The following is a 15,967-nucleotide window of genomic DNA, read 5'->3' on the forward strand; positions in this document are numbered from 1 at the left end:
AACAACTTATTTCATTTACAAAACAAAGAGGATTAAATCCACTGTCAACTGCAGCACTTCCCTGTCACTGTCTAGGGGTAACGTAAGAGAATTTCCATGTTTCCTATATTCCACAGATATGAACTCTGTTCTCCCCCTTTCTACTTTTTCTTTTTAGTTCTTAGAATCATACGGCTTGGAGAGTAACTCATTTCAATTTTTTATGATCATATGAACTGTAGTGAAACTGAAATGACAAAAATCTTAGACCAAAAGAAGTTCAACAATCTTTAGTGTTATCTAGTTAGCCAGCATTTCACAGTGGTACTCCAAGAAGCTGATACGATGGACCCGCACACACGAAAAATATCTTTTACATATCAGTACAAATGATGAACGAAAGACACCTGAAAGTGGATATAAAATTAACACATGTCTTTGATAAGAAGATGTAATTTTCTGATGTCTTTCAAATGCCAGGTTTTAGGAGCAGCACTCAATCATGGCATGATGAAGCAATAAGCAATGTTGGGGAGAGAGGGGGGCAGGGGCAGGAGGAATTCTGACAAAACGGAATTGCAGATAAACATTAATGGATAAATAATGTACATCAATTTCTTGTGATTACATCTATGTGTACAAGGAGAGCTACAATAAACTGCTTCACGTAATAAAATGAGTTCTGCAAGGTAATTTGGCTTCTAATCTTTTTAAAAAGGTACGAAGTACACTTCATGCAAAGGTGGAAAGAGGAACATTTTACTTATAGGCATAGTAATATCCAACACTGTGGTATCTGAACCACTATACCCTTTTCATCATCGGTTAAACACTGAAATATCCCATTTTACTATGTTTTCCTCCCTTTATGTTGATAAATCATTGGACCCCCCCCCATCCTAACTCAAACCACTCCATATTAAGCAGTCACATACAATTACAAGGGTACATTTATGCTACAGCCTCATTCCTCTAATAATATAATAGGCACATTTAACCAGAAGCATCACAACTGTCACCTCCTCATGTTGCCTGCAGTGGGCAGTTAATGCTCTTTCCTGCAGAAGTAATGCATTCAACATAAACACTTCTATAAAATCAGATTTAATTTATGTCATCTGCAATGTCAGTAGCAACAGATTCTTCCTACAAACTTGTAAACATTCAGCACAACCTGTTACTCAACCGTTTTTGTCAGCTCTCTGCATCTGTGGAAAACACAAGCAACTTTACACATTTTCATATTAATTACCAGCGAGACCACAAAGGCCTGCTTGGTGAGAGAGGGGAAGTGATTCTGCAGTGAGATATGAAACAATATCTACATGGATTAAAAATCCATGTGTGTCATTCACACTAGGATAACAATAAAATATCTAATATATTAATGGGTCCTATGTCCAGCAGCATTACAAGCTCTGTTGGATGTGCACCGTGACCGACAGTCAATCGCTGAGCGAGCATTCATTTTTTACATTAGTATAGTTTCATTGTTTGATCTGGTTCAGATGACAACAGAGTGATACGTAGACACAAAGACAGTATTTGCTGACAACATGGAATTGTACGACTATGTCTCAACCAGAGAAAACTACCTGCTGGATTTCCAGATGGGTGTACAGTGGTGCACACCACTACCAATACACAAGGTAGTAAGTGAGTACTATAATCAATCCTGATACAGAAGAAATTATTGAAAATGTTTTTGAAGGGGGGATCATTTGTTCAATTCTGCACAGCAACTTGAAAATTGTATACAATCAGAAGCTTGTAAGACACAATCTTCAAAAATGTTTGATGTACACTCTGTTGGGTGAATGAGAGGCGGACCATTCTGAAGCTTCTTAAATGACTAACTGCATGTTAAGAACTACAAATTTTGCAGTTCCTACCACTGTGAAGTCTGTAAGTCAGCATTTTATGTCTCTCATCTGCAACATCATGCAAAATTATAATCCAAGGCAATTTCATCACACACAACATTTAATTAAGAGTATGTAGCGCACAGCTCCTGACATCTTCGTGATAAATAAGAAGTTCAGCTCTTCCCTAATTTAATTAAATTTCCCACCAAAACTGAAATACAATAATGCCAAAATTTCAATATTAAGACCAAAAATAGGCTCTTTTTTTCTCCAAGCACTAAATGTTCACTCACATCCTTCCACAATGATACAATGGTGAAAAATGCATCAACATGTCAAAATCAATTTTAAAAGTACATAAAAATGCTACATTTTCACATTTTATTTTAGTTCAACGACAATGTTTTATTTTGAAATTTGTCTCTTGAACAAAATAACACATATACTGATGTTAGCAATAAAGTATTTCTCATTACTGTTATAATGTTTTGCAAGAACAATTTCCATCTATGACAGAGAAGCTGATGTGGAGGAAAGAGGGAGGGAGATATAAATGACACAGGTAGTGAAACAAACACCAAAGCTAAGCAGGTTTTGCTCAGTGGCATGCACTACCTCCTATGGGTACCCAACTTTCTTCTAGGCTACAGCCTGGCAGAGAGCATCCATTCTGGTAGACAGTCTATTGGTGATCATATCCACAAGCTGTGCAAATGTTGCAGTGAAGTTGACATATGACACATGACACAACTTCCTTCACTTCCATGTGACACTGCCTCTGGCCCATGATAGGTCTGAAATATGATGTGACATGTGGATTTAAAGGCCAGGTCTTGTAGCTTGGCTCCTCAAAGGGGTATCAGCCATGTGACAAAGTGCTGGGATAAGCAACTGGGATGTATGATTTCATTTCAGGGTGGAATCATCAGCTACTGAAACCCTGGTGCAGAATCTGCTGTTACAGTATTGTGTGATAGAAGGGATGCTCCAACCTCGCCTCATTAAGTTCCTTCCCAATAAAACAAAAGACCTAATTTTGATTATCTTTCCTGCAGATAAAGGCTCCACTACCATCATGATAAAAGAGTGATTACCTGCCACAAAGACTCAGTCACTTCCAGCTGAATCTTCCACCTACACACCATATGATGTCCACAAATTCCAATCCCCCTGCTCATCCCAAAGCTTCTCCCCTGAACCCATTTATATGTCACGCACACTCCCCTTCTCCATGCATCTTAAAATCTACAAACTAGCCATTATGCATAGTCTGCTGTAGCTGATAACTATGTTCTCACAAAAAATTAATCTCTTTGTATTCAAAATCTTTAATCTATTAACTGCACGACTAATTTTCTTCAACAAGGACATAATCACTTCCCTGATCTCCTCTCCATCCCAAACCCATTACTATGGTCACACCAAGAGATGTCCATTGATAGAAGGGCGAGGCACATTAAAGAGGAAGGAGTCCTGCATGTATACACAACCTGATTAAGAAGTCAATGATAAAAATCAGCCATTTCACTGTAAATACGAAAGAGATCCAATGTTGACAGTTCAGGCTGTAGCATTGACACCAGCTAACATACCCAACTGTTGCTGTGACAACTGCTGGCATAAATATTGTACCACATAGATCCCTGTTTGTTGCTCTTGGGCCCTCCCCCCTCCCCCATATAAGTTAACATCCTCTATAGCCATTGTCTTGCTGCTATCAAGCACCATCTATATTGATGCCATGTCAACTACAAAAATCATGTTATAAATGTGACCAACTATATCCTTACCTAGAATTGCTCCTCTTCTGGGAGGATATACAAATAAACCTGCAGCACAGTACTGTTTCCTTTTGCTTATAATTAAAAATTCTTAGACACTGACCTCTAGCCTCCCTATGGTTCTGTAAAAACTCTCCATCCATAAACACACAAAACACTAACAGTACCTCCACTTCATTAGCTGCCATCCCTTCCACACTAAAAGACATCATCTGAAAGTCTTCCTCCCATGTATGGAGCATCTGCACTGACTGAGCTCTTTGTCCAATATAATTACCACCATATAATGACATCAAAATCAGATACTGACTTTCCTCCACAACATAAACAATCAACAATAATGCAATATCTACATGTGCACTTCACCGAACACTGTTGTCCTGTTGTGATGAAGCAAGCTGGGATATTTTTACTTCCTCTCTTGTTTTGCCACCTGCCTCCTTAAAACTCATTTTTCCATTTTTGAATTAATTACCATTAACATACATGACTATAATCTGTATTTTCATGAAAGAGGAAGGATGGCCCTCATTTTTCAATATTATAACACCAGATCTAATTTTGTGCTTAGTTTTATGTATGTAATTGATTTTCTAATTTATTTTGACTACATGTAGTTAGTATCTTTTTTCATAGGGTGAAATCAATGATTGTTTCGTAACTTAAATTCTATTGTTGACGTATAAACAAATACAAAATCCTGTACTAATTATAAACATTTGGAAGACAAAATACTAGTAACCTAAAGCCTAGTTTACACGATGACACTATGTTGCATGCAACTGCACTGCCAGCCACTGCGAATGCGCACTGTGCGTTTGCGCAACTTGTTGGTGAAACTAAACACTTTCGGCGTGCTCCAACTTTGGCGACACTAGTTGCACTAGTTTTGAGGTTATGTGTGTTCGTAGAGTGTAGATAAATTGAAATATGAAGTGGGGAGCGGAGAATAATGTTTGCTTTTTAGGTATCTATGCTTTGCATAGGTGTTTGTGGGATTTCAGTGATGCTGATAACAAAAATAAGCAACATATTGCTGCCGCTGAGACCGTCATGTGTGATCATAACATAGATGGTTTGACAATATCTGAGCTGCAGGGCAAAATTTATTGAGTTAGGAGCACATATGCAACTGAATTAAGAAAAATACAAAATAGTGTAATTCTAGCTGTGGCAATGCTCCCACCTACAAGACTAAAATCCCATCGTTCGAGTTGGCCAACTCTTTATTAAGCAATATTGTTGACAGTTTTCAAGAAGCTGCATTTCTCATTATATATTCATCTATTTAAAACGTCGCTGCTGTGCTCCCCATTCAAATATGTTAGAATTTTGAAATATTGCCACTGTACAGATCTATCTTCAAGAGAGTAGTTTGCAAACCATTCTCTTCTTAATGCGGCCTGCTTTGAATAATTACTGCTGTTAATGTTATTGGTGTTAATAAAAAAGCATCACCAACTAAAACCGCCGAGTGTTCTCCATTGTAATGCATGTAATGTGATACGTAATTTCAGTTCTGGCGACAGTGCTTCATGCATTACAATATCTTTATTCCTTATCGCATAATTAACTCTATTTAGAAGAAACGGTAACAGTTCTGGTGACATTATAAGACAATTAAAAGAACTTCTTGGATCTACCATTATAAATTATTTCAGCAAGGAAACTGAACAACCGAGCTGACATCTTTTCTTCATCCAGTCATGAATCGAAACACGTTTCTTAATGTTTTATTATGCAGCGAGTTCACGCAACAAGCTTTAACTCCATCACAACTCGTGCGACTTGCAGCTGCCAAAACTTTCATTTCAGTCACGACTCAGGAACCCACAAAATGATGAAACTGAGGTGTATACTGGTTTCGCTGTATCTACAGTCAAATATAAAACCACATGCATGCAACTCATTCCATGCAACGAATGGCGCAAGCCAATGTCGTCGTGTAAACTAGGGTTTAAAGTATCTATTTGGCTCTATTTAAAAATATGTTAGCAAAGCCAGACGTTAATTAATACCAAAATAATTACCAGTTTCGTCAAAAGTTTGTTTGTGTAACAATATCTGTTATTTTTTTTTTTTTTGTGGTTTTAGGGCGCAAAGCTTCTATGGTCATTAGCGCCCAGCCCGTGACTTAAGACAGTAAAAAACCGAAATTGAAAACCAGCAGCAATGGAAACAACCTCATAAAATTGGAGAAACTAAAAGTAGAAAGAATGCTTAAAAATCCAGTACAGACAGGGGGTGGTTGTCCCCAAAAAAAAAACTTCAAATGACTGACGTCATTTCACTGTCACTAATAAACTGGAGAACGCGGTCGGCTGAGCGCGTGTCATCTGCTAAAATCGACGATAGATCAGGCGATAGCTGTAGACGGGAGCGTAACGGATTAAAATAGGGGCATTCAATTAAAAGGTGTCTGACCGTCCACGGCTGAGAGCAGTGGGGACAGAGTGGCGGAGGATCACCGCTTAAAAGATGTCTATGGCTAAAAAGACAGTGCCCTATCCGGAGTCTAGCTAAAATTACCTCCTCCCGACGACGCGTTCGGGAGGAAGAGGTCCAAGCGCAAGGAAGGGCTTTCACTTCCCGCAATTTATTACGGGGAAGTGCCGACCAATGCAAACCGCTCCGTAGATCGGTGAAGGGAAGCGACTGAAAGGCTGGCCGAGGAAGAGAGACTGCAGCCTTGGCCGCTATATCGGCCGCCTCATTCCCACAGATACCAGCGTGTCCCGGGAGCCAGAGGAACACCACCGAGACGCCCCCCAGGTGGAGCGAGCGCAGACAGTCCTGAATCCGGTGGACCAGAGGGTGCACAGGGTAAAGAGCTTGGAGACTGAGGAGAGAGCTGAGAGAATCTGAGCAGATAACGTACTGTATCCGCTGATGGCGGCGGATGTAGTGGACAGCCTGGAGAACAGCGTAAAGCTCCGCAGTATAAACCGAACACTGGTCGGGAAGTCGAAAGCGATTTGGGGTGTCGCCAACAATATAGGCACTCCCTACACCTAATGATGTTTTCGAGCCGTCGGTGTAAATAAACGTGGCGTCCGTCATTTGTGCACATAGAGCAGCAAATGCCCGACGATAAACAAGTGTAGGGGTACCATCCTTGGGAAATTGACAAAGGTCACGGAGCAGGCAGATCCGGGGACGGAGCCAAGGCGGTGCTGTACCCCAAGTTGTCAAAAAGGTTTTCGGAAAGCGGCAGGAAAGAGAATCGAGCAATTGACGGAAGCGGACTCCCGGGGGTAGTAGGGAGGAGGAGCGGCCTGCATACCCTACATCAAAGGAGGCGTCGAAAAAAAGGTCATGGGCTGGATTAGCAGGCATGGAAGACAGATGGCTAGCATAACGACTCAGGAGGACTGCTCGCCGATTGGACAGCGGAGGTTCAGCAGTCTCAGCATAAAGGCTTTCCACAGGGCTAGTGTAAAAAGCTCCAGACACTAAACGTAATCCACAGTGGTGGATAGAGTCGAGACGCCGAAGAATAGACGGCCGAGCAGAGGAGTAGACTATGCTTCCGTAATCCAATTTTGAGCGCACTAAGGCGCGATAGAGGCGGAGAAGGACCACTCGGTCCGCTCCCCAGGAGGTACCATTCAGGACACGGAGGGTGTTAAGCGATCGCAGACAGCGAGCCGAAAGATAGGAGACGTGGGAGGACCAGCACAGTTTTCTGTCAAACATAAGACCCAAGAATTTAGCGACGTCTGAAAACGGAAGGTTGACAGGACCTAGATGTAAGGAGGGCGGAAGAAACTCCTTACGTCGCCAAAAATTGACACAAACGGTCTTACTGGGTGAGAAACGGAAGCCGGTTTCGATGCTCCACGAGTGGAGGTGATCGAGACATCCTTGAAGACGTCGTTCAAGAAGGCTGGTCCGTTGAGAGCTGTAGTAGATCGCAAAATCGTCCACAAAGAGGGAGCCCGAGACATCAGGAAGGAGACAATCCATAATTGGATTTATGGCGATGGCAAACAGTACAACACTCAGCACGGATCCCTGGGGTACCCCGTTTTCTTGGGAGAAAGTACGGGAGAGAGTAGTGTTCACCCGCACCCTAAAAGTGCGCTCTGCCATAAATTCGCGAAGAAAAAGGGGCAGCCGTCCTCGAAAGCCCCAAGAGAACAGTGTGCGGAGGATGCCTGTCCTCCAACAGGTATCGTATGCTCTCTCCAGATCGAAAAAGATTGCTACCGTTTGGCGTTTCCGGAGAAAATTGTTCATGATATAAGTGGAGAGAGCAACAAGATGGTCAACTGCAGAACGATGCTTTCGGAATCCGCATTGGGCAGGTGTTAAAAGACTGCGGGATTCCAGCCACCAAGCTAAACGGTAATTCACCATACGCTCCAAAACCTTACAGACACTACTCGTGAGAGAAATGGGGCGATAGCTAGAGGGGAGATGTTTGTCCTTTCCAGGTTTCGGAACAGGAACGACAATAGCTTCCCGCCACCGTTTGGGAAAGGTACTGTCGGTCCAAATTCGATTATAAAGGCGAAGGAGGTAACGCAGACTAGGGGTTGATAAATGCAGCAACATTTGGACATGGATACCATCCGGTCCCGGGGCGGAGGAGCGAGAAGATGAGAGGGCATGTTGGAGTTCCCACATGGAGAAAACAGTATTGTAGCTTTCGTGATTTTGAGAGGAGAAAGCAAGAGATCACACTTCCGCTGCACGTTTCTTCGGGAGAAACGCTGGCGGGTAATTTGAAGAGCTCGAAATCTCAGCAAAGTGCTGACCCAACGAGTTAGAAATTGCGACGGGGTCCACTAAGGTATCATGCGCGACAGTGAGCCCAGAGACCGGGGAGAAACTAGGCGCGCCTGAGAACCGTCGAAGCCGACTCCAAACTTCCGAGGAGGGAGTGAAGGTGTTAAATGAGCTAATAAAGAATTTCCAGCTTGCCTTCTTGCTATCGCGGATGACGCGACGGCATCGCGCACGGAGCTGCTTATAGCGGATACAGTTGGCCAAAGTAGGATGGTGACGGAAAATGCGAAGAGCACGTCGCCGCTCACGTATTGCATCACGGCATGCCTCGTTCCACCAAGGAACTGGGGGGCGCCGGGGTAATTCGGAGGTGCGTGGTATTGAACATTCCGCAGCTGTAAGGATAACGTCGGTAATATGTGTGACCTCATCGTCGACGCTGGGAAAGCGACGGTCATCAAATGTCGCGAGAGACGAAAAAAGTGTCCAATCGGCTTGGGCAAACTTCCAGCGTCGCGGGCGCATATATGGCAGTTGAGGCTGCAGTCTGAGGACACATGGAAAGTGGTCACTCGAGTGTGTATCATCAAGGGCGAACCATTCGAAGCGCCGAGCTAGCGGAACAGTACCGACCGCAAGGTCCAAATGAGAGAAGGTTGTCGTGGAGGCAGACAAAAATGTGGGGACCCCAGTGTTGAGGCAAACTAGATCCGCTTGGTGGAAGACGTCTAGCAATACGGAGCCACGTGGACAAGGATGTGGAGATCCCCAAAGCGGGTGGTGGGCATTGAAGTCCCCAACCAGCAAATAGGGGGGTGGAAGCTGACCAAGAAGATGAAGGAGATCAGCTCGTGCCATTGGTGTGGACGATGGAATGTATACAGTACAAAGAGAGAACGTGTATCCGGAAAGGGAAAGACGGACGGCGACAGCTTGGAAGGAAGTGTTTAAGGGGATTAGGTGATAATGGAGAGCATCATGGAGAAGAATCATGAGTCCTCCATGGGCTGGAGAGCCTTCAACAGAGGGGAGATCATATCGGACGGACTGAAAATGAGGGAGAACAAAGCGGTCATGGCGACGCAGCTTCGTTTCCTGAAGACAGAAGATGACCGGCGAGTAGGATCTTAAGAGGATCGACAATTCATCCCTATTGGCTCGAATGCCGCGGATATTCCAGTGGATAATGGACATGGGGTGAACAGAAAATGGAGGACTGTGACCAAAGTTGCTGTCAAGTCAAAGACTGCTCGGAGCTAGCGACCGACAGCATGGAATGGCAGTCAGCCGAAGGCAGAAGATCCTGATCCATAGGTTGGTCAGGAGCAGCTCCTGCCACCAGTGATCGGCCGGTTGACCGGCCACCAGCAGTGCGCCTCGGCGACACAGAAGACGGCCGAGGGCGATTTCCGCCAGGTGGTGCTGTAGATGGGACACGCCTTGGCAGAGAAGGAGAGGAACTGGGTTTCTTTGTAGCCTTCTTGGAAGAATAATGTTTAGATGGAGGAACCGATGGTTGGGAAGTTGCGGTACGTAAAAACTCTTCACGAGTATGCTCTTTTTTCGAAGACTTGGCGTCCGACTTTTGGGCTCGAGATTTAGCAGAACCCGACGAAGGGTGAGCCATAGAGTGGGCAGGCGAAATTGGTGAGGTTGAACGAGCTATCTTTGCGCTGGCCGATCTGACGACCGTGGCACTAAAGGTGAGGTCGCAAGTCTGCGTGGCCGCCTCCTTTGTTGGCCGAGGAGAAGCAAGGACAGTGCTATATTTTCCTGTCTGAGGCACGGTGGGCTTGCGACTGGCGAATAATTTTCGAGCAGCAAAGGTCGACACCTTTTCCTTCACTCTGATTTCCTGGATGAGCTTTTCGTCCTTAAAAACGGGGCAATCTCGAGAGGAAGCAGCGTGGTCACCCATACAGTTGATGCAGCGAGGGGATGGAGGTGGACAAGCACCCTCATGGGCATCCTTGCCACACGTAACACATTTGGCTGGATTGGAACAGGACTGGCTGGTGTGATTGAACCGCTGACATCGATAGCAACGCGTAGGGTTTGGGACGTAAGGGCGAACGGAAATTATCTCATAGCCAGCTTTGATTTTCGATGGGAGTTGAACTGTGTCAAATGTCAAGAAGACAGTGCGGGTTGGAATGATGTTCGTGTCAACCCGTTTCATTACTCTATGAACTGCCGTTACGCCCTGGTCAGACAGATAGTGCTGAATTTCTTCGTCAGACAATCCATCGAGGGAGCGTGTATAAACGACTCCACGCGAGGAATTTAAGGTTCGGTGCGGTTCCACCCGGACAGGAAAGGTGTGGAGCAGAGAAGTACGCAGCAATTTTTGTGCCTGGAGGGCACTGTGTGTTTCTAACAACAGGGTGCCATTCCGTAATCTGGAACAAGACTTTACAGGACCTGAAATTGCGTCGACACCTTTCTGAATAATGAAAGGGTTGACCGTGGAGAAGTCGTGACCATCATCAGTCCGAGAAACAACAAGGAACTGTGGCAATGATGGAAGAATCGTCTGGGGCTGAGACTCAGTATACTTACGTTTGTGAGCAGACATAGTGGAAGGTGAGGAAACCATTGCGGAAGAATCCCCCATGATTACCGGCGTCTCCGATGGCGCGCTCCTCCCTTGTGGGGGCCCTCTCTGAGGGCACTCCCGCCTTAGGTGATTGTTCACACCTCAGGTCACACCTCCCGACAAACGGACGGAGGGACCAATCGGCATTTTCGGAAGGTATCAGCTCGGGTAATCACCCCTCCCTGGGCCTGGCCGTTACCAGGGGGTACGTACGTGTCCTACCTGTCTACCCGGGGCGGGGAATTACGCGTTACCCCGTCACCGGCTACGCACGAAGGGCGTGGGTCAGCCTTCAGACACGCACAGGGAGGAAGAAAGAGAAAGGGAAAGGAAAGAAGAGAGGTCTCAAACGCCGCAGCGGAGAAAAGGGAAAGAGAAGAGGTAAGGAAAAAGGGAAGGACAAAGGAAGAAAGAAGACATAAAAGCAAGAAAGGCGAAGAATGCAGTACATTTACGAGCGTCCGTCTCCGGACGTAGGCACAAACCATACTCCCAGATGGGGAGAAAGGGAAGGAAAGAGCCAGAGGTGAGGGGAGGAGGGGCGAAGATAGGGATGGGGAAGGATGCAGAATGGGAAGGTATGCAGCCCGGAAAGGAAGGAAGGCCACATTAGCTCGGGGTCCCGTGCTCGCTACGCACGTATCCACAAAAGAGTTGTGGACCCCCTGGGGGGCGATATCTGTTAATTTCATGATTTAAACAAATAATTCGGCTTAACCGTTGTAGGAGGAGAAACTGTTATAAAGAACTAATTTTTCAATGTATTCAGCTAATTTAATGAGTTAAGTTTTAATTGCAATTTCTGTAAATTTAACTACGAACAATGTGTAGTTTCAGTGCCTATTACTGTGAGGATATATAAGGGCCCGATTTTTGGACCCTAGACAGTCAGTCCACGACCGAGTTCCAGACAAGAAATCTGTATTGGTTAGATCAACAACAATGCATCCCTGAAATAAGTGTAACACAATTAGGCCGTGTGTTAAAACAATGACAGTGTCTGTTCCATATGTACATTATTATTCTACAAGAAGCCATGTGGTTAGGCTTTTACTGCTCATAGATGTTCAACAGAAAACTATTGTAGCAGTATGTGGATGTTCGCCTGCAACCTACTAATGAGGCTTATCAAAAGTTAAACAATAGTGCACTGGCCATATACCTGTGTAATATGGGGGGTTGTGAACAGTGAATGTAAAGAACTGTAAAACGCAACTGTGTATCTGTCAGCTACATCATTTATAGTAGTCAGTGTCCAAATAACAAACCTCATTTTTCAGCCAGTGCAGCAACGCAGTATGTCGACACCGAGGACAATCAACGAAGAAGTAAAGGCAGATGATGGGGAGATGCACAGCAGCAAGAGGTAATGTAGCACTTGACACTCCAGCAAATAGCATCATTCCCCTATTACAGTCTGTTTTGTGCACTGCTGAGAGTACTTTGAACGTTTTATGGTTGTTTGGTTGGGAGTCAGGGGACCGATCAATGAGATTGTCAGTCCCTCGGTCAAAAGATAGTTCATTTGGAGTTAGTAACATCCAAATAAAACGTGATTGTGCCAAACAGGAGGTCAAAATACTGCAATCAAGTCTTAGCACTTAGGAAAAGACTGTGCAGTTTGCTAGGCATGTTGGTGAAGCTAGTCAGTGTTCAATGGACATTGAACTTTTGCCTGGTGTAAGTATTGGGACTAAGACACTCACTTTCAATTGCAAAGGGGAAACATCTTCCAGCCAAATGTGGCTGAAGACCTAGAGCAGATGAAGTCTGCGAATCACATTCAGATGCTGGATTGTTTAATGGTAAGATCACACACACACACTGGTGAGCAGCCGGCTGGGTAAAAATAATTGAAATCATGGATTTGTAAGTATTGGCTTTGCTAAGCGGCCAAGACTAGGCTGGAGTCTTCCAACAAGGGAGCTGCGGGCAGCCATGAGCTGCACGGCTGCAATGAGGTGAGCATCAACAGGAAATCTGCAGTTTTTCATAAACCCTGGGACAGATGTAAGAAAGTTGGCTGTAGCTAAATGGCCAATGATAACTATTACGTCAAACTTTAAAAATTAAGTAGTAATTCATAGATCCATTGTACTGCGACACAACCTGGAATGTGTAATCTCATGCCTAGGAGGTCTCCACAGCAATTTCTTCCTCTTCTCTTTCACAACTTTCGGCAGTCAAGAGTCTTGTGAGCACTTACTCACTATGAATGTAGGAATGGAAGAAGAGTGGGCAAACCTGAGAGCCATGATCTGGGGCGACTTCGGCCTGTGGTTTGTGTTGAGTATATGATCTGTGGATTCCCGGGAAAAGTGTTTCCAAGAGGGAGCCCTATCACTGGTAGATGCTGGAGGAGTGGTTCCCGAAGACAGTGCCACAGAAATTATGTAAGGGGAGGGCCTTTTGCCTCCACAGTCAAGTTTATATTATGCACCTACTGGATGTCAATGTCAAGAAATTAAATACAGAAGGTACTACTTACTGACTACCTGACCACAGTAATGGCCAAGGAAGGTTTCACTGAAACTGAATACAAACCATCATATTTTCCCAACTTCAAAATATATGACCTTCAGTTCCGCAATTTTGCATTCCTTGAGCTGGTTGGCACACTTCAGGGATTGTGGAGTGGTCATTCCTGCAACTGACACAAGCCGGTTGTAGCACACATGATGAATTCTCGTGATGTGTCCAGCCATGTCTCCACCAATCAAACTGTACGTACATCAGGAAGATATATACTCAACATGCTGGCATTTAAAACCATGCACCACAGATGGGAAATACGAGGCTTCAAATCAGAGTGTTAAAAAACAATTTTTAGCTTTACTGGAACCAAATCCCCCTCAAAAGTGAGGATGAATATACCAGTGTATACCTTGTTGGCTGGCGGGCCTTGATAGACATTATGTACCAAGTGGATTCTTCATCTCTGCAAGTGTTTGTGTAGTTCATCTGTCTGCAATATTAAGAGGTGACTAAAAATTTACCCCTATAAGACACTGAGGTTCTTACAGGGTTTGATTGTAACAGGTACGTCACCACGCTGTTTACAACAGCACAACACCTGGAACCGGGCTGGATAGGTCGTCTTATGATATAACCATTTTGTAGCTTGCTAAAGGAAGACAATACACCAACGACATTTTCAACATTCTCCACAATAAACTTTGGTTTAGTGGAGAGAAAGGATCCTTCATCCGTCTGGGTGCAAACCAGGAATTGAGTGGACAAACTGGCTGCAAGTTGATTGGTTTTGCTTTCCTCAAATGGTTTAGCTAAGGGGAAAGCTCCTAGGGTCATAATAATCAGCACTAAATTGCGGTCTGTCACAGGAGACTCCCAAGCTCTTGCGACCACCTACTGATAACTCTGGCTGTTTTATGACGCAAAATATCCGCCATGGCAGCCCCTACTCTGAATGAGAGCTCCCTTCTTGGGTGCCACCAAGCCAGCGCGAAGGGTACCTGGTGTGATGACCAGTACCCCGAACAGACTAGCATGTACACCTCAAGCTGCATGGTGATATGGCAACTCAGGCATAACTAGTGTGATCCCTGTGGTGTCTGGGCTATTACCGTATGGGTTCCTGATGACACCGTCACATGGTCTAGCTACCGCAATGAGGATTTGGTGACTTTCCCACACGGCCCACACAGATTGTTCCAAAAATGTTCAGTCAAACTCAGATGTGGACAGACCATAATAACCAAAATATAGGGTGTAAAGTAAGAAATCAAAGAGGTAGAAGCCAGAATTGACATCATACAAGTGAGCTTTTGTCTGTAGGGTCTCTGCGCTAGAGGAAAGTGTGCACAGACTTTGCAGAACTATGCAAAATCAGACAAAGACCACCACTATTAATGTTTTATGTCAATAGCGCAAAGCCTGTTTAGTGACAAAAATACATATTCTCACAGTCACAAAGACAGAATTAAAATACCTTCAATACTGACTATCACACTTCTGTAAGATCCATGGCAATCAGACAATAAACAACATCTTCTACTACATAAATTTAGAAATAACAAGATACAAACAACTTTCTACACCTCAAAATTTACTACAAGAGAGCCACATCAAACAAAACACTCCAAAAGCTCTCTTCCCAGGCGTCAAATTTCAAATACACCACCTATACACAATATCAGATGCCGCAACATCATTATGTCCCAGGGTCTAACCAACAGCCTACACTGAACACTTCAGCTGACCCCTAATCAATTAGGCTTACTTAAACTTTCAGCACTAATTGATGAGACACCTACAGAACAATAAATCTTGATACAGAACACACTTTATTACCTGCTGTGTCTCCATTCACTGCGCAAGTCCTTCAGTTTGGCATTCCTCATATTTTGTACTGAAAAGACAAATATTCTTGAATAGTTTTCAATGCATCTTCTGATTTCATCAACAAGCTGCTGTTTAAACTGCAGATCCTTTTTAGTTGTTTTCGTCAATGAAACTGCAACATAAAACCATTTACATTAAAATCTGCACAAATGGTACTGAGTTACTAACATGAAGATGATAACAACGTTAGGAAATATGGAAGCGTCCGATCCCGCCCGTCTGCTTTGACCCATGACGTCACAAATATGGCGGAAACAAAAACAAACACACACACTTTCCACAAGAAGCCTAATGACACTAACGGGACAAGCGCGGGAAATGGGGTGTTTTGGGTGGGGGGCAAACTAAATATAAACAAATTTAGACGCCTTGTGTAGCTACAACGTGTAAGTGAAGACAGCCATGCAAGAATACCCACCCACCTCCCCAGGGGTCGTAACCCCTGCAACCCATAGAAGATAAAGATGCTTCAGTAGCTGATTAGTGTTTTTTGTCTTTAAAAAAAAAAAAATCTCACGGGATAGCACGAACAGATCAGAAAGATAAATATAATAAACTAAAACAGAAATTGAAGGAAACAGATAATTAAAATAAGTAATAAGTGTTTTTAAATTAAAAAAAAAACTCACGAGATAGAACGAACAGATCAGAAA

At 44.0% G+C, this 15,967-nt stretch overlaps 1 protein-coding gene across 1 annotated transcript in view; it reads right to left on the reverse strand.

Moving 5' to 3' along the window:
- The window catches only part of LOC126179576 (mRNA turnover protein 4 homolog), a 38,748-nt gene that overhangs the window by 21,007 nt on the left and 1,774 nt on the right, over window positions 1-15,967 (reverse strand). The window contains exon 2 of the mRNA XM_049924618.1: window positions 15,264-15,426. Coding sequence (XP_049780575.1) covers window positions 15,264-15,426 — 163 coding nt within the window. The remainder of the gene's footprint in view (window positions 1-15,263; window positions 15,427-15,967) is intronic.

This window comes from Schistocerca cancellata, chromosome 1, assembly GCF_023864275.1.
Source record: "Schistocerca cancellata isolate TAMUIC-IGC-003103 chromosome 1, iqSchCanc2.1, whole genome shotgun sequence".
Taxonomy (NCBI): domain Eukaryota; kingdom Metazoa; phylum Arthropoda; class Insecta; order Orthoptera; family Acrididae; genus Schistocerca; species Schistocerca cancellata.